Source organism: Periplaneta americana, chromosome 1 (genome assembly GCF_040183065.1).
Source record: "Periplaneta americana isolate PAMFEO1 chromosome 1, P.americana_PAMFEO1_priV1, whole genome shotgun sequence".
NCBI lineage: Eukaryota > Metazoa > Arthropoda > Insecta > Blattodea > Blattidae > Periplaneta > Periplaneta americana.
The window spans coordinates 177,213,868-177,234,707 of NC_091117.1; the positions used below are offsets into that span (position 1 = coordinate 177,213,868).

At 35.7% G+C, this 20,840-nt stretch overlaps 1 protein-coding gene across 1 annotated transcript; it reads left to right on the top strand.

The window, feature by feature from the left end:
• The first annotated feature begins 6,477 nt into the window (after positions 1-6,477).
• On the top strand, positions 6,478-17,645 carry LOC138708867 (nascent polypeptide-associated complex subunit alpha, muscle-specific form-like). The gene is made up of 4 exons (XM_069839130.1): positions 6,478-6,489; positions 7,016-7,170; positions 8,737-8,846; positions 12,387-17,645. Exons 1-4 carry the CDS (start codon positions 6,478-6,480, stop codon positions 16,442-16,444), a joined length of 4,335 nt encoding a protein of 1,444 aa, XP_069695231.1. The 3' UTR covers positions 16,445-17,645.
• Positions 17,646-20,840: the final 3,195 nt, after the last annotated feature.

Sequence of the window (20,840 nt, forward strand, 5' to 3'; positions counted from 1 at the left end):
TAGTTGTATAAAATAAAGAGTGATTTATATAGAACTGACACATTTCTTTCATTAATTGTCTCAAAACGAATTGTGCTAGCGACAACTTATTATACCTAAAATGTAGAGGAATTTTGGGAGATTTTTTACCTCTATAGCAAATGTTGTCCGGCGTTGTCAAATCCGGAGATCTCGGTGGACACAGGTTCCTGGAAATTATTCGGTCGTCATATAACCGGCTAAATGGAACCATGCTTCATCTGTGAACCATATGATGGACAATATGGCAGGATTTTGCACAATGAACGTCTGAAACCAACGACAATAATTCAATCTTTTATCCTTATCTGGTTCCTGTAGCTGATGAACAACCGTAACCCTATATGGCTTTAGGCTCTCTGACATATTGAGTAGGTGTACCCTGTCTCCTGCGACAATCGTCTTAATGAATTTTTTTGGGTGACTGCTCCAGTCGTGCTCTTACGTCAACAACAACCGTGGGAAGCCTAAAGCCATATAGGGTTACGGTTGTTCATCAGCTACAGGAACCAGATAAGGATAAAAGATTGAATTATTGTCGTTGGTTTCAGACGTTCATTGTGCAAAATCCTGCCATATTGTCCATCACATGGTTCACAGATGAAGCATGATTCCATTTATCCGGTTATGTGACGACCGAATAATTTCCAGGAACCTGTGTCCACCGAGATCTCCGGATTTGACAACGCCGGACAATATTTGCTATAGAGGTAAAAAATCTCCCAAAATTCCTCTACATTTTAGGTATAATAAGTTGTCGCTAGCACAATTCGTCTTAAAACAATTAATGAAAGAAATGTGTCAGTTCTATATAAATCACTCTGTGCATGCTGATGAAGAATGAATGGAAAGGAGAACATGGACTGAAGCAACATCATAAGGAGAAGAATAAATTGAAATGCGTTCTTTATACACTAATAATAATAATAATAATAATAATAATAATAATAATAATAATAATAATAATAATAATAATAATAATATAAAATAGATGTACTTTGTTATTAAATCAAAAGTATTTGTCAGTGCCCAACTTAGTCATTATTGTAACACAACAAGACTTCTATATAATTATGTAATATTTTATTTGTAACCTAAAGAAATGCAATGTGCATAACTTCAGTTTCTCTTCCCATCTCACAGAAATTTACCCAATTTTTCCATTTATTTTCACTTATAGTTCTGCTTTATTACTTATACTCTATTCTGTTATTCGGTTTCAGAATTTTCTCTTCTATAAATAATAAATAATATTCTGAAATTTTGAGCGTCTTTATGTTTATTATTTGGGAGCGGCTAAAGGTACGAAGAATCATACACGCTCTTTCACTTCTATATATAATTTTTCATAACTCTTCTCCAAATTACTTGTCTTCACGCTCTCAGTTCCTACTTCACGAAATCAACATCAATCTCCCCTTTCCATTCCTCGTCACAGAACTTCCCTATACTCATCCTCCTATACTGTATCATTACCTCGCCTCTGGAATACGTTACCTAGTGACGTCAGGGATTGCCGGACACTGTCACAGTTTAAAAGTAAATTAGAAAAGTATGTTTTATCTCACGAAATCCGTTTCTGAGAAGTTGCTATATTTATGCCGAAGTTTTTATCTTTAGTGTTTTGGCAATAATTTCCTTTTGTTAGATTAACCCTTTCTCTTGTCTTTGTGCCAGGATACTAGAACAGCTTATTGTCCAGTGGTTAATAACAATGATGCTGAGTGACACTGTTATTTTGTGTCTGTATTTGTTGCATATGTTTTTACGTTTTGTTTGTTCTCTTTTTGCATCATTTAATATGTTAGACTAATTTTTATTATTTTCAATTTCTATTGCTATGTTCAGTTGTTTTTTATGTCATATTCATTCTGTCACTCGTTATTACTGTAGATTAATTGCATTGATGTATAATTTTTCTTGTAGTTGTATTGTATTTCTGTTGGTGTGGAAGAGAAGGCCTGATGGCCTTAACTCTACCAGATTAAGTAAATAAATAAATAAATAAATAAATAAATAAATAAATAGGTAAATAAATAAATGAATAAATGAATAAATAAATAAATGACTAAATAAATAAATAAATAAATGATAAAGTGTATTACTTTCCGTATGCTGTTAGAACTGTAGTCGACCACGACGGTCCAGAATACAAAATATGAATTGTGCAAAAAAAAAATTATACAGTTTAACAATGAATTTAACAATTACGTTATTAAGTCGGTACTGATAATCTTGTTGCGAGCATCATGAAAGAACAGGATTTATTAACATGTGGAAACAATCATGAACAAAATATTTGATTTACTAATCCATTTTTATCTCAACAGGAAATCAGCTTTAAGCATATTATAAATATATGAAAATATTGACTAATACGGAACACTCCTCAGTAACATCACTGTAATTTCAGGACTAAAAAAAATAAAATAGAATAAAAACTTATGGGATTACTTGAAAAAAGGAATTCGCTCAGGAAATGCAATTATACAATTTAAAAAATGAGCGCTGTATCAGGAATACACAGACACGTAGAATACGCAGTCTAAGGAATGAAACTGCAGTTGTGTTGGTTTAAAAATGAAAGAGATCTATGCTCAGTAAAGGCGATTTTGAATTTACAAATTAGTAGAACTAAAAAAAGTAGATAGTACTCGTACTCAAGATTAACTGCAGAAAACTCGTAAAACATTTAGAAATGGAAGAAATTATCAGCAATGTTATGGAAAACAATCACGAAAGAAAAAAATAAATCCTGGAAAAATTTCTAAAACTATTAAAATGAAGAATGTAATGATGACAAATGATTTAGTTATGTGAGAACTAGAAACTAAACCTTCAATATGAAATTTACAAGTGAGGTTACGTGTGTACGATCACGTTTTCGTTAAGTTCAAATGTTAATGTTCACGAAAATCATTGTGAATGGTTGCATTAAGTAACCTGATCGCAAAGCTTTGGCGTTCACGTCGCATTTGAGTTTACTTTTCATTGTGAATGTCTCTTAATTTATTTTCACTTCAGTACATGTCTATATTTTATTTTCCTACACTTACCTATAAAGTTGCATTTTAATAATTCAAATCTCGCAACACTTTAACATAAGAATGGATACAATTTTGCTTTAATTACTAGTGAATAAAGTAGCAAATTCTTCCAACATTCCTAATTTTAACGGAAGTAGAAAGATTCTTTGGTTTCTTTGTCGTTGTCGGGAAAAAATATTGTATGGCACAAGTGAATCAAGACTTGTATATCCCCTCGCGGAAATTTACATCCTCGGTTACTCCTCGCTTGCTCACTAGTACCATAAATACAGGGACATCATTTTATTTTTACTAATATTTTTAATATTAACCTGGCTATACCTTTAGACAACCGGAAACACAGATTGGTACCCCCTTCCACGACTGTAATTCGATGATACTGACATAAAACACAAACAAATCACTCTACTAGATATAGGAGGGAAGAAAAGTAGTTCATCCATTTACGTAAACTAGAAAATATCGCGATTTTGAGTTCGATAATTTTCATTAGGTTTTTGTTTAATCTTAATACAGTACTGTATTAAGAATAAGTGTTTTTACTCACGAACTGAGTTAGCCAGGCGAACGTATTAATTATGCAGTGTATATTATACTCTCTACAGCACATTAGCGTACAATATAGAGAATGAAGTAAAATTGAAAAATAATCATAATATGAATATTTTAAACATTTTTGACAATGGTGCCCGTTCATTTCGATACAGGCTTCAGTTCTTTTGTGCATATTATCGCACTATAGACTATTGCATCTAATTCCAATTGCCAGTTTCGTCCTTCGCACTAGTAACTCATATTGAAATAAGTTTGTACCTAGTCTATAAAAGAGTACCTTACGTACTGTAAATTCAATCTTCACTTCTGCTCGACCCGCACAGATAAAATTACTCAGAAATGCTATCTACTGTCCGTCCAAGTGGTTATGCCGCAGGGTCGTAGAAAGGGGGGAAATCACGTGACAGTTAATTACTTAACGAGGCACTTTTATTTAAGTTATTTTAAACAGTTGTATAATATTACGTAAACGTCCAATTCCTAACAGAAATTAATAATTTCAGAAAAGAGCTAAGACAGCCCTGCTTTTACAGAGGGGCGAGCAGAAGCAGGTGGGGGAAACAGGGATGCGACTTAGGCAAACGGACGACAGTACCTGTGCGAAAATATGGTTCAATATTGAAAGCTCTTCCGTCACTGGAAAGCTCGAATATATTTCTGTAACGTACTACACTCACTAACTCAGTGCTGTTTACTATATGCGGTCTTGGATCTGTGTGTAGAGGACAGTTGGAACTTCATTAGTAGAAGGTGTGGGAGTGAAGTACATTCAAAAACTCAGGTACAATAAAAATTGAAGTAAAAATAAAATGATGTCCCTGTACAAAGGATTATTGCCTTTTAAAATGTCAATTAACTTTAAATATATATTTTTTGTAAAATACAAAGTGATATTAGTAACCAATACTGCATGCGAAGAGCTACATAATCTATTTTGAGCAAAATTAATTATATCGGCCTAAATCTATCTAAACTGTACAAGGTTTATTATGAACAGGCTTCGGCCTAGGGACACAGAGTAACCAGTATGAGGTTTAGACTACACGGAGTATAAATGACGTCATGACCCGTGTGCAACAGCACAGGTGGGTCCCTAATGCGCATTACCGTTGTGTGTAGGCCTATTGCTGCTTGGCTGCGGTACGTGTAACAGGCTTCGGCGTAGGGACACCTGATTGAAGGTTACAAGTCACGATAATACTTTAATGGTAGACATTTATTGTCTACACTAGGAATGTACTGTATATACTGCATATGTACAAAGTGAAATATATTTTGTGCCGTACTGTGACGGACTGTTTACATGTTGAGACACGAAGTAACGGTGCGCTGCATCTCCCACTCCACTCGACCAACATAATACAATCTCCCGTGTGTTCTGAACTTCATGCGTTTCTGTGCCCAGGACCGAAGCCTGATTATGAATAATATGATTTTGTGTGCAATCTAATCGAAATGATTTTATTTCAAAGCATAGTAAATAATTTCGTATACATAAAATGTATTTTAAATTAAGGTTCCCGAAAATGAACCATCCATTCATAGAGTTCTGCCCAAGGGCAGGTCTTTCACTGTAGGTTAGATCACGGTTAGATTAGGTCACGGTGACTATGGGCGGGTTAGGACGACCCTTTGCACGTCGGCCATACTGAGTAGACTACTATTGTGCACCCCGAATTGTATGGGATAAATGAGAATGATGGTGTACCAGCCCACCGGCCGCATGTGACTCCTCACTCGCTCATTCAATGGGGGCCGCCTACCCTTCCCCGCTCTAAGTTAATACCGTCAAGGCCTTTCACTGTAAACCCAGTATTCTCCCATCTTTCTTATTTTCCGCCTTCCTCTTAGTGTCCGCATATGATCCATGTATCTTAATGTTGTCTAAACTGATATCGTCTTCAGCCCGAATTCTTCTTTCGTTCACCATTCCTTCCAGTGCATCCTTCAATAGACAGTTTTTTCTTAACCAATTTCTTACTCCTTCCTGATCAGTTTCAGCATTATTCTTTCTTTATCACTCTTCCTAGCACAGATTCATTTCTTATTCTGTCTGTCCATTTTACACGCTACATTCTTCTTCATATCCATATCTCAAATGCTTTTAATGGTTTATTTTCACTCCGTCGTAATATCCATGTTTCTGTCCCATATAATGTCACATTCCATACAAAGCACTTCACTGGTCTCTTCATTAGTTTTTTTCCTTTTTCTCAGAGGTCCGCAGAAGATGCTCCTTTTTCTATTAAAAGCTTCCTTTGCCATTTCTATTCTTCTTTTGACTTCCTGGTAGCAGCTCATGTTACTGCTTGTAGTACACTCCAAGTATTTGAAGCTGTCCACAACAATGTAATATTATTCGCATTATGATAAAGAAACAGAGATGTTACGGGAGGGGTAAAACCTATAATGAGAAAGTACTTGTCACCTTCGTGATACTTGTTCTTTTTATTTAAGTAGGTTTATCAAATAATGCAAATTCTACTACTCAAACATCTACAAAACAGATTCTTGGATATTTTTCTAAGACTATGCCTGTAATTAATACATTATTTTGTGACATAATTTCACAGTAATAGTAGTAGTAGTAGTAGTAGTAGTAGTAGTAGTAGTAGTAGTAGTAGTAGTAGTAGCAGTAGTGATGATCATCACAATATCTCACTTTATGGATTGGGAAACTCTTCCGTCCTAGTGTCAATTAACGGACCTGAATTGTACGGTACTTAAGACTGAACATAGCATATCTGCTTTCTTGTCATACAAGTGTGAAACAATAGATCCGCTACATTCACAAACAAGTCCCACAGTCGCATTGGGATTATGTGTCTGACAGATGTATTGTGTGTTTTGACGAACAATGCTCTCTCAGGTAAGTGCTGGTATCAAAATTTTCTACAGGAAAGTGATATAAAATGTGTTTTTTTTTTACATAGTGCACAATAATAAGTGAAGCGTAGGGCCCAATAACGGTCTATGTTACAATTCTTCAAAATCGAATTTTTAATGGAATAATGCTCTGTATAGTCTTACACAACTATCACAAAAATCTTTTTTCAATATCTGTATCAGAGGCGCTTCTACACGAGCTACAACCATGAATTTCTTGGTTGGAACAACGGTCTATGTCACTAGTCACTTCTAGCGTATCCAGTTCTTTATATCGCATCGGGAGTTATTGCACGGGAGTTTGTTCTCTTTACGAATACTGGGTACTTTGACTCTGTGTATTAGGTTTCGGTTGATCTATTACGTAAAATGGACGACTGCAAGACAGTGACAATTTCTGGGTGGATATTGACCGGCTAAATAAATCTAAAAAAAAATGGATCTAGACAAATTAAGGGCAAAATCTGACAGTTTTTAAGTAATTAATGACTGTATTCATTATTCTACAGGGACTTCTGCAGTCTGTATTATTTCACTTTATTTTAACTTTGTTGGAAGACGGAGATGCCTACAGTCAGCCCATGTTTGCTCCAGCATATGCCACTGTGTCCCGCGAAGGAAGTCTCGTTGGCGACTCACATGGACAACTGGATGAAAAAGATAGGTCTGTATGTGTATAAGGGTTCGGTTTTTATAAGTTTATTTTAATGTTTAGAAACAATATTTAGGACATGAAATTTACTTTTATGTACCATAAACAATTACTTCGTTGATTATTTTTCTTTTTTATTATTAAGCTGAGGACATTTAGGTATTAAAAATCCTGTTTTAGGCAGTCTAAAAATGCACTAAAAATGTAAAAATAGGCACTAAAATAGACACTACTAAAATGTGTATAAACTTGTATTAACTACTTAACAATTTAGGGCCGTATTCATAGACATTCTTAGCGCGGGCTTCCGGTGGATGATCAGCGAACTAACGTTTTTCGTATTCATAAACCAGTGTTAGCGATATGATATGAATCCCGTACAAATAACCAGTCGATAGCCGGGGCTAGTTTAGCACGCTCGTAGCGCGGGCTAGCGAAATATCTATGAATAGCACCCTAAAAATTTAAATTACATCCTGATTCAGGAGTCCTGTACAATGTTAAATAGGGGTTTTACTGTATTTGGAAATTCCATCTCGTAATAGATCTCAATTTTATAAAGATAGAATGTAATTGAAATAAAGTTACTGAAACAGCTTACTCTCCAGCTACATTGCAATTGACCGCTGTTTATTTTTCAAGGTTTTCTGGTGTAAATTTATGCCTCGTTTGAGTCAGGATATGTCTAAATTGTATGTCCTTTCAATCTTACAGGATATGATAGGACAATTCTTAAACGGTACCATTTCTACTGGTGACAGCCTCATATAATTTAAATAACTTCAACAAACTCAACAGACAACATTTTAATGCGTGCAACGAATAGTATTTATTTTAGTAGGTTATTTTACGACGCTTTATCAACATCTTCGGTTATTTAGCGTCTGAATGAGATGAAGGTGATAATGCCGGTGAAACGAGTCCGAGGTCAAATACCGAAAGTTACCCAGCATTTGCTCATATTGGGTTGAGGGAAAACCCCGGAAAAAACCTCAACCAGGTAACTTGCCCCGACCGGGAATCGAACCCGGGCCACCTGGTTTCGCGGCCAGACGCGCTAACCGTTACTCCACAGGTGTGGTCAAAACGAATAGTAAACTCTTCTTTTATATTAAACAAAACGTTTGATCATTAATCGTATTTTAAATGTACGTTTCATGTTTGTGATAATACAATTATAAAATTAATGTACATCATAAGTACAAAGAGTACTAAGTCTACAAAATGGGAAGGAAAATGTTGTTTGAATAGGACGGAATTCCACCATAAACTCTCATTTTCTTGTGACGGTACTCAACCATGCCCCAAAACATTTCTGATCGGAATTTCACATGAAAATGACTGGGGAAAGGAAGTTGTATTGCTCCCATAACTCCATACAAAATTAGAACTAAATATTGTCACAGAAGCTCCAAAATTTCTTTGTGGAGTTTACACAGTAAAGTCATTAAGTAAGTATAGGATAGGGGAATGTATCGGCAATGAAAATCAAAAATCATAGCAGCAGTTATTATTATCATTATTATTATTATTATTATTATTATTATTATCCTGAATCATCTCTATTGCATTTTACAGATACAAGGATCCAATTGAATCTCAACGTAGCAACAGCACGAGAATTCACGTCGTGTACAGCGTTGAAGACATTGCAAATCGTAACTCTTCCTACTATCCAAGTAACAATGGTAAGGAAAAAATTGCATGAGGATGAAACATTACTTCGGTTAAAAACAGCTAGTATATATTTCATTGTTATTATAAGGTCTAACTTAATGTGAACTGTTTCACCTACATTCTAAAGAATAATCAAAGCGTGTGGATAAATAGTAAATCCAATTGTTACTTTATAACTTCTTTACTGTTTTAACATTACAAAAATGACCTGGCTGACTAGTTTCGAAGTGGTATTTTTCATTGTCCGAAGCCTAGTGAAGATCCCGCGCTATCTTCTGGTTTCCTGTTTTGGTGGAGTGTGTACATGATTATGTCGAAATGGGTGTGCGTTTTGAAATTGAGTTGAGTATTCAGGATGTGTTGTGGGTGTGTTTTTTGTATGTTTGTAAATTTCCTATTTTTCTAGAGTGTAATTTTTTTTTTTGCTAGATATGTAGTATTTTCATGTCAGGGTCTATATTGCTGAAATTGTGATCGAGGTTGTGATGTGTTCTGCGTAGGTTGAATTGTTGTGTAGTTTGGTTATGGGTGTAATATGTTCTTGTAACGTGTTTGAAATGATCTTCCCGTCTGTTCAATGCAGAAGTCGTTGCAACTATTGCATGATACTTTGTTAAATTGTATTTATTTGCGTGTTTTGTCTGTGTGTTAAGATGTTTTTATGGTATGTTCTGTGTTCTGTATGCAATGTTAGTATTTTAGGGCCATATTTATAGACATTCTTAGCGCGGGCTTCCGGTGGATGATCAGCGAACTAACGCTTTTTGTATTCATGAACCAGTGTTAGCGATATGATATGATATGAATCCTGTACAAGTAACCAGTCGATAGCTGGGGCTAGTTTAGCACGCTCGTAGCGGGCTAGCAAAATGTCTATGAATAGCACCCCTAGTTTCTTGAAAGAAGATGTAATCTTGTAAGTGTTCTTGTTTTCTTATCTTAGTGTGATGTATTTGTTTTTGTGTTTGTTTCGCGTTTTCTCGTTTGCGTTTAGTCTTTTTTTGTGATGTCTATTATGTTGGGGTTGTATCCATTTTATATCGTATGTATTTGATAGTGTGTAATTCTTCCTTAAAGTCTTGTTATCCTCTGATTGAGGTTCTGGCTGATATATTCATCTACATATTATCAGGCAGTACGTCTCACTTGACGACATGTGTCAGAGGAAGAACAATTTGTTTGTATGCATCTGAAGTCTGACTAGTGTAATATATAGCTAGTCGGCGATATATGCAATGAAGTGGGGAAGAAACTGGCCATCCTAGCCTAGTTTCCTCATAAGTGGTGCCGTCTTAGTATCACTTGTGAGGTTCAGACCTGTTTTCGGACATTTGACTAAACAACAACAAACAACATAGTCTTGTTAGCTCATAGGAATGTTGATGAGTCTGTGTATTATGGATCGAAATTCTGCGTGTTTGGGTTGTGTAGAGTGATTGAAGGGGTTGTGTATGTGTGTTAACGTGGTATTGGGTTTCCTGTATATTTTAAACATATGTTTGTTGTCTGTTTTTGTTATTGTGATGTCTAAAAATTTATGGATTTGTTGTTTTCTATTTCTAGTGTGTAATGTAGTATTGTATGTATTTTGTTTACGTGTTTGTGTAGATTTTAAATCTGTACATGTAGGACGTAGGTACTGTACATGTTTACAGCTGTTGTTTCTCTTGCGTAGATGTGGAATTGGTTCGACGGCCATTCATAAGTTGGCTCTTTGGTGTACCGTGAGAGAATTATACGATCTTAGTATGGCCAATGAATACATTGCATTATATAATAAATTAAATTACATTGAGTTGATAAATCTTATTGCAGAATATGACAAAAAAAACTGTCAAATTATTTGTGTACTTCAACAATATTTGCAGATAAACCTACCTCGAACAGAATTCAATCCAATCAATAACAGACATATCAGCTGAAGAAATAAAACGGTTTTCACAGTTAATCGTTTCTTATGATTTTATTATTTGAAACTACTGATTTGTCTGGAAGTTACAAAATTGTCAATAATTGTTCTGTAAGAAAAAATTGACAAAATAATAGAAAACTTGAAGAGCGAATTTTACAATTTAATGAAGAGCATGTATATAACTATTTAAAAAGTGTAGTTAATACTGATGGAAAGAAAATTGTTGCTCCGACTTCCGGACGACAGCAACGACAGGACAATTGAAAGATACGTAGTCTCGTGTCAAACAGAGGTAGGCTTACATAAATAATGAAGATGCTACATTTAGTCATTGCAGTTCACAGGCTTAATAATTTTGTACCCTTATAAGTCACTAGTACAATAATTAAACAATGCAATTTTTGAAACGAATAATTTATTCGTCGAGAAAACTATCGTTAGGTACCGCAGAAATAGAGTTAGGTTGCCGAAAGAATTTCAAATCTGTAGAATTTAAATTCTCTATAGGCCTATCTCAAATTTAATTGTATTTCGATGTAAAGAAGCTTTCTATATAATAGGGTAAATTAGGGTCTGTTGGACAGTCGGGCATGTTGGACACTTTCACGAGTGGCTACTTCCGTCATAGATTTCTAGCAGAATGTGGTGCCCACAAGTGGCGAGGTAACACGTTAAAGTACAAAGTGTCCAACATGCCCGACTGTCCAACAGACCCTAATTTACCCTATAATTGATTGCATGACGACTGGAACACAGAAACGCAACTTTCTTCCAGTGAATTTCTGAATTTTTTTCAGGACTGCGATGTCATGATTTTTGTTCTCATTTATGAAGGAATTACTTGCTTGTACAGAATTATATACTATTTTATATTTTGCAGATACTGGTTTTGGGTGTTATTTATTTCTTGGGAAAAGTAAGGAGTCGAAGTAGTAGTCGAAAGCTCTTATTAATAGAAAAAGGAAATATCTGTAAAATGTTGGCTTAATCTAGAAGGAAGCAGTTGTTGAACGGAAAAATTTGTGTGAGACAGCATAAAGAAATAGTCGAAACAATTTTGCACCAAATTATTGTATGAAAACAACATTTGGGGAAAGTGAAAGTTTAGGATTGCTTGATGACGGAAATGGCTAAGTGACTTAAAATCGCATTTCAGTCTCTGAAGATATATTATTATGGGCAGTTTAATTTATAGCTTTTCAAGAAATATATTTCAGAAATACTTCCAATTTTAAGGTATCTTCCTAGTAGTTACATAGTAGTGAATTAAAAATGGAACAAAGAGTTTGAAACTCGAAAGCTATTAAACGTGTGTGTATATATTATCTATTATTTATTTATTTACTTACTTATATACTGTATATATTTATTTATTTATCCGTTTATGTACGCTTATGCAGTATGTAGATTATATGTGTGAACTTATCTCCACTTCTCTAGATTTCTTGCAAAATTCATTCTTAAATTCATTTATATAGGGATTAGGTAATATAAATATTTGTAAATGTGTACTATTTATAAGTCGAAACAAAAACAAGATAGGTTAAGTAATGATCCCTACGAACAGATCATTAATACTGTGTGATTCCCTATCAGATTCGTTATGAACAGAAATATAAGAGTAATCTTTCTCTTTTAGGAAATGATGGAAAAGGAAGAAGCATTTCTTCAAGTTTTGAGACCAACTCTACGTCATCAGGAACAAGATCTTGGAGGACATTCCCCAAAGGCTCACTGAATATACCATATAATCATAAAGTTTCTCCATCCGAATACCAGAATTATGAACATCCAATTTACATTGCACAAGACAGAAATCAGGCAAGTGAGAAAGATAAGGACATATTTTCGCAATATTTCAGATCAGGGGTTACAACCCCTTCCATAATAATGTCTACTTTAAAGAAGCCCTTCATCGCAAGTCAATCGCTAGACTTCCACTTTCCCTCAGGAACTTTGAAAGAAAACAATACCCATACCGACCAACATATTTATAATTCCTTCTCGGTAACAGACTCGTATGACTTACCAATTAAATCAAGTATGATGGTCGTGCACAATACTCCTTCTCAACAGCAGAAACCTCCTCTAGCCACAGATGTATACAGTTCTGTTATAGACTCCTTGAAAATGCAGATGAAAGATTCACAAAAGCTACTTAAGGATACCTCCAGCACAGCAATTCATTCTTATAAATCTCCGACAACAAAGGACTCATATGGATCATCTGGCAATGACAAGAATACTCCACCTCTAATGGGCTCTAATGGAAGTCCCGAAGGCGATTACAATTCTCCGCCGTCAAAACATTTCTACAGTTCTTCTGTGAATGATTACGAAACTTCCCCAACAAATGATTCTTACATTTTGTCTGTAGAGGAATACAAATCTCCGACGTTAAAAGATAATTATGCGCCTCCTGTAGAGGATTACAATACTCCTTCAATAGAAATGTCTAACACTTCTCCTGTAGATGGTTACAAATCCAATCCGTCAAAAGATTCTTTTGGTTCCCTTGTAAATGATTACAAATTTTCTTCAGTAAAAGATTCTTATGATTTTCCTGCAGACGATTACAAACCTTCTCTACCAAAGGATTCTTATGGTTCTCCTGTAGATGATTATAAACATACGTTTTCTAAAGATTCTTACAGATTCCCTGCAAATCATTACAAACATCCTCCACAAAATGATTCTTATGGTTCTCCTGTAAATGATTACAAACCTCCTCCGTCTGAAGATTCTTATCAATACCCTGTAGATAACTACAAATATCCTCCTCCAAAAGATTCTTATAGTTCTTCTGTAGAAGATTACAAACTTCCTCCACCTAAAGATTCTTATCAGACCCCTGCTGATGATTATAAATCTCCTCCTCCAAAAGATTCATATGGTTCTACCGCACCTAAAGATTCTTATCAATCCTCTGTAGATGATTACAAACTTCCTCTATCTAAAGACTCTTATCGGTCTCCTACAGATGATTACAAATCTATTCCAAAAGATTCTTATGGTTTTCCAGTACCTAAAGATTCTTATCAATTCCCAGCAGATGAATATATGTCTCCTCCACCAAACGATTCTTACAGTTCTCCCGTATATGATTACAAACTTCCTCCACCTAAAGATTCTTATCAGTCCCCTGCAGATGATTATAAATCTCCTCCTCTAAAAGATTCTTATGGCTCTACCGTACCTAAAGATTCTTATCAATCCCCAGTAGATGAGTATAAATCTCCTCCACTAAAAGATTCCTATAGTTCTCCCGTAGATGATTACAAACTTCCTCCAACTAAAGATTATAAATCTCCTCCCTCAAAAGACTCTACTGTGCCTAAAGATTCTTATGGTTCTCCCGTAGATTATTACAAATATCCTCCACTTCAAGAGTCTTATCAATCCTCTGTAGATGATTACAAATCTCTTCCACCAAAAGATACTTATGGTTCTCCCGTAGATGATTACAAACTTCCCCCACCTAAAGACACTTATCCGTCCCCTGCAGATAATTACAAATCTCCTCCTCCAAAAGATTCATATGGTTCTCCCGTAGGTGATTACAAACATCCTCCACCTAAAGATTCTTACCAATTCCTCGCAGATAATTACAAATCTTCTCCTCCAAAATATTCTTATGATTCTTCCGTAGGTGATTACAAACATCCTCCACCTAAAGATTCCTACCAATTCCCTGCAGATAATTACAAATCTCCTCCTGCAAAAGATTCATATGGTTCTCCCGTAGGTGATTACAAACATCCTCCACCTAAAGATTCTTACCAATTCCCCGCAGATAATTACAAATATCCTCCTCCAAAAAATTCTTATGAATCTCCCGTGCCTAAAGATTCTTATCGAGCCACTGCAGATGAATACAAGTCTCCTCCACCAAAGAATTCTTATGGTTCTTCTGTAGATAATTACAAACATCCTCCAACTAAAGATTCTTACCTACCCCTTGCAGATGATTACAAATCTCCTCCATCAAAAGATTCTTATGGTTCTGTTGTGGATGATTACAAACTTTCTCCACCAAAAGATTCTTATCTCTCCCCTGCAGATGGTTACAAACATTCTCCACCAAAAGATTCTTATGATGCCCCTGTAGATAATTACAAACCACCTAAGCCAAATTATCCTTATATCGCTCCTGTAGGTATTTACAAACGCCCTACGCCAAAGTATCCTGATGGATCGCCTATGAAAAATTCTTATGAATTTTATGAGAATATGCAGAAGACTGAAACTCCCAAAACTCAGCTCGCGGATAAATACAAATCATCTGCGATAGGATACTCGCCCCAGTCCAATAAAGCCAATCACAACGATCCACCATCTAATATTTCTAACCAGTCACCAATGGATGACTATAGATATTCTCCAATTAATTCATACATTAACCCTGTAAATGAAAACAATCATCCATATACTAAGGGCCATCAACTTCCATTGCCTATAAAGTCTAACATATCTTCTGCGGATAATTACAAACCCCCATCACATGAAGAAAGTTACAGATCCTCTGTAGAAAAATACAAACCGTCACTGGGAAGTTCCTATATGCCCGCAATGTACAACAGATCTCGATTTAAAGGCTCTCACAACGAACAATCAGACGGTTCAAGTCCCTCGTCTTTTCAAGACTCCTATACATTACATTTTGATCCACATAGTTACACGGGCGACAATCATGAAATAAAGAGTCAAGCAGAACCACCGAAATATCACTACAGTCAGGACTCGTCGGAAGAACAAATCTCTACATATGACACGGACTACAGAAACCACAATGGCTTTGATGATGACCATTCACACAATCATTACCATAGTATAGATGATAATCCTTTTAACGAAGAATCGTACCATCATGCCCACGAATATGCTATACATGACCACGAAACTGAGTTACAACATTTTCAGGAATATCCACACGACAACCACTACCAGAAACCGTATTCTTCCACAGCTTCAGGCTATATTTATCATCAACCACCTTATCCTATAAAAGATATGACTAGAGTTTCGTCACCTCCTCCAAAAGAAGCCCCCACAACTCCTTCAAAAGTCATGGACGAAGTCCCGCCACCTAAGCCAGAAGACACGTACGGTGCCCCACAATATCCTCCAGAATACTCGTATGGAACTCCCCCACCTCCTTCAAAAGACATGTATGGAGCTCCCCCACCGCCTTCAAAAGACATGTATGGAGCTCCCCCACCTCCTTCAAAAGACATGTATAGAGCTCCCCCACCGCCTTCAAAAGACATGTACGGATCTTCCTCACCTTCAAAAGACATGTATGGAGCCCCGCCAGCCCCTTCAAAAGACATGCACGAAGCTATGCCACCAACAGAAAGTGACGAGTATAGTTTGTTTCCGCATCAGCTGCACACTTACGAAATATCACATCCAAAAAATGAATCACATTTGCCAGTAGAGCAAAAACCGAAAGAGCTACATGCATATTATTATCTAGGACGCAAGCTGTGGCTTGTACCACTTTATGCTGCCATTTCATTCATTACCTATGTCACATATCTCCTCGTCCGAGCCATTTCGAGACACAAAATACGAGCTCCTTACAACTATTACACAAGTTTGAAAGGTAGACATTATAGATCTCACACTCATGAACTTAACAACGCAACAGAACATATTGCGAAGGCGTTGGAGGAAACAAGATTTCGGTATATGTAATTATGATGCATATTGATGTTGTGTAACGGACGTGCAATAAAGGTCTTAATTGTTATTGTTATTATTTTAAACTCTTCAGAAAGGACAAAACAACATGATGATGGAGCAGTAGTGCAATGAAAGCTGCTTATGAAAGCATCTTTTCTCTTAGAAAACGTGTTCCACAGTCTTCTCATAAAGCCTTCTGCAAATCAGTTCTTTTAATGACAAAATTCAAATAAGTTAAAAAAACTATTGGACCAAAGCATTAACTTTTAACGCTTAATAATAATAATAATAATAATAATAATAATAATAATAATAATAATAATAATAGTTTTTAGTAGAAAGGGGTTTATTGCCAAAGTATTATCTCAAAGAAATAATGAAAATATATTTCTGGGAAGTTATTTCTAGGAAGTATCAAGACTTAAGTCTGCAAAAGATTGCTATATAAGGATTTATAATTTTAAAAGTTTACAATTATTTACATCAGAAAACTTTGACACATTACTTTCTTCACAGTATTAAATGAAGTAAATGAAAATAGTGAAAGTATTATGTAGATTCAAATGAGTTCCACTAAAACTTTTTTCTAAAGTAATTTCCATTTCTGGCATGTTTTATAAAAAACAAACAGAAAAACCTCGGATCCGAAGATACGTTTGAATACTTTAAATGTTGGTTATGTAATGTATTTGTATAGGTAACGTAACAGATTCTTCAATATAAAAAAAAAGCTTTGTTGATAAATCGTACCAATAACTGTTAAACAATGAAAGCTATACCAAACTCTCCCGTTTTCCTTCACTTCCTGCACCTCAAACTCTACAAACATATCTTCACCTCTTCGTACATCGGAGACACAGAACAAATTTTCGATATTACACTTTTTCACAGCAGCCTCGTTTTTTCAGCCCTGAGAACCAGTGGAGAAAGCTAAAGCATTCAATAAACCAATACCAATGTAATAACAGCCTTCCCTTTCTACATCATCGCGTCACTCCCCTCCCCCCACTCTAAAGTTTTGGCTCTCTTATCCGTGATCCCGTTTGCCCCTGTCTCCAACTCGACGCCAGAGGAATTCAACGGAGATCATCTCTCGCAATTTGTACAGATCAAACTCTTACTTTGAATGTGGCAAGTGTTTGAAGTTTGGGAGTGAGCGAAAATTGTTGCGTGTTTTCATTAACTCTGTAAAAAAAAGTGTAAAATATTGATTACGGAATAAAATAAATTGCATAAATGGAAAGCTCTTTATTTTTTTTTAATATATCTGTTTGTTTTTTCTATTTTTACAGGTACTTCTGAGTTGTTGGCATTTAACTGTGTTACGTGCCAGCGACACATTTTGTGTCAAGAGTAGGCTCGCAGATAAATGTTAATCAACGTTGAAAAATTATTGCTTTAGACCTAACGTTTTTGTGAATGTAAGCCTGTACTATTTCCTTCATATAAAAAATCAAAATTAAAATGGACTACATTCCTATTCTAATCCTTTGTCTAATATACTTAAATAAGCTACCACTACATTTTCTAAAGCGCACAATTATATTGTACAGGGACATCATTTTATTTTTACTTCAATTTTTACTGCACCTGAGTTTTTGAATGTACTTCACTCCCACTCCTTCTACTAATGAAGCTCCTCCACACAGATCCAAGACCGCATATACAGTCATAGTAAACAGTACGTTCCAAAAATATGTTCGCGTTTTCCAGTGACGAAAGAGCTTTCAATATTGTATCATTTTCGCACAGCTACTGTCGCTCATTTGCCTACGTCGTAGCCCGGTTTCCCCCACCAGCTTTCATTCGCCAGCTAGTGGCTGGGCTGTCTTAGCTCTTCTCTGGGAACATTAATTTCTGTTAGGAATTGGACGTCTGTGCAATATTATACAACTGTTTAAAAATTAAATAAATGGGCCTCGTTAAATAATTAACTGTCACGTGATTTCCCCCCTTTCTACGACCCTACGACATAACCACTTGGACGGACAGTAGGGTATGTCTGAGTAATTTTATCTTTTCGGATCGGGCGAAGTGAAGATTGAATTTACAGTACGTAAGGTACTCTTTTATAGAGTAGGTACAGAATTATTTCAACATGAGTTACTAGTACGAAGAACGAAACTGGTAATTGGGATTAGGTACAATAGTCTATAGTGCAATAATATGCACATTAGAACTGAAGCCTGTATCGAAATGAACGGCCACCATTTTAAAAAATGTGTTTAAATATCCTTATTATGATTATTTTTCAATTTAACTTCATTCTCTATATTGTACGCCAATGTGCTGTAGACAGTATAATATACACTGGATAATGAATACGTCCACATGGACAGCTCAGTTCGTGAATAAAAACACTCATTGTTAATACTGTACTGTATTTTGATTAAACAGAAACCTAATGAAAATTATCAAAATAAAAATCACGATATTTCCTAGTTTACGTAAATGGATGAACAACTTTTCTTCCCTCCTATACCTAGTAAAGTGATTTGTTTGTACATTACACCAGTATCATCGAACTCCAGTCATGGAAGGGGGTAGCAAACGGCGTTGATCCAAAGGTATAGCCAGGTTAATATTAAAAATGTTAGTAAAAATAAAATGTATAAGCATACTTTGTAGCACCAATTGACTGACAAACGTTGAATATGAACAGACTCTTGCGACAGACGAAACTACATCTCAAAAATCACTTTATGAAGTCAAAGATTATACGAGGGCTACTCATAAAGTAATTTAATGTTCATATAGAGCGCGCAATAATCGGTATAGCGATGCCGTCGTTGCAGTGAATGTTGCGTTATTCATTCCGCTTCGAGCAATGGTACAGGGAGGATCTTGCGGCTGTTACTTGCAGTGCTACGCGTGTTCAAAATGTGTGCTCTAAGGATTCCGAGAGATACTCCCGGTGATGCAATTTCTTATGGCGAAATGTACATCATATTTCGTTCTGGGATGGTTTTTTGCACGACAACGTCCTCACGCATACTGCGTGTACATTGCAGATCAAATCAAGCAGTTTCCTTCGTGCTCTGGTTACACATATTGCATATACGAAGGTTAGGTTTGATTAGTTCACGTTTTTATTAAAAAATCCGCGCAAGATTCTGTCGCGAGTCGGACGTGTAGGCCTCTCTCATTTTTAAATTAGTTCTGGTAATTGAAGGAGTGTGTAATTCTACGTCTCGTGATGATGGTTTGTGTGTAGGTTGTAATTACAGACGGCGGATATTTAGCAGAGTTGATAGTTCAAGAGGGCATAGCCAGATCATCGTGAACGCATGCATTATTTTTTTCATGGAAGTGGGGGAAATGTATCCACGTCTTCATTAATGAGCGGTAAGTGATCGTAGTTTGATCGTGATGAACTGTTTCGTCGTTGACATAGGTTAGGTTAGGTTAGGTTACAGCAGGCTTACAGAACTGGGCACCAATTGTAGCGTTTAGTCACTCATTGGATACGTCACTCACCCCTTCCTTCCACCCCCGCGTCATTGACTTGGTAGGGGAGGGGATTTGTATTCAGTGTCTGTCTTATGTGATTGCCTACGGGCCACAGATACGTCATTCAACGCCGGTGGACTGTGGACGGGGAACCAACGCTTTCGCCATGCTTTTCACCCCTCTCTCGCCAGTTCTGTATCCCTGGGTTAGAGTATATTAGGTTAGGAATGTTAAGTTGATCGTTATTATAAATTGAAATGTTACTTTGAAGTTGTCTATATTTAAAGTTTTTCTTTTTTGTTTTTGTGAATTTGTTGTAGCCTATTTTGAATTTACTGGCGAAAATTGGAAGTATTCAGAGGATTTTTTTGTTCTTTTCAAGTTTTTCGAAATTTTAACGCTTTCCACTTATTTTTTCATAGTGTTTTAATTCTTGGGGCGAAAATCTGGATTTTTTGGGATGTTCTTTTCTCGAAAAGACAGGACCAGTACTTACAGATATTTACCATTAATCCTATGCTTTCTACATTTCAATACTAAGATGAACTTTAAACTCATTTATCTCAAAACTTGATTTTTTTTAGTTAAGTATGTCACTATTTCAGCCCATGAGCGCAACATAATAACTCGCAAAACAACGTTATAATAATAGACCTAATTGTTTAAAATACTAGTCTTGAGTATATTGTTATTCATACGTTCAGTGTTTTCTAATACTGTCATAATCTAAGAGCTGGAATCACGACGAAATTCGTTGTGTTATACAGTATTTTGAAGTTACATCAAAGACATTGTTTTAAAACCTCTGAAGAAATCATTAGCTTAAAGACAAAAGGTCGAAAGCATCTACTTACTTAATAAGATGAAGGCTATTGCTGAAATTGTAACTGTATTATGTTTGCCTTTTGGTGTGTAGTAATGTTTGCGGTGACAATTTTCGTTGTTTCGATCTATGGAA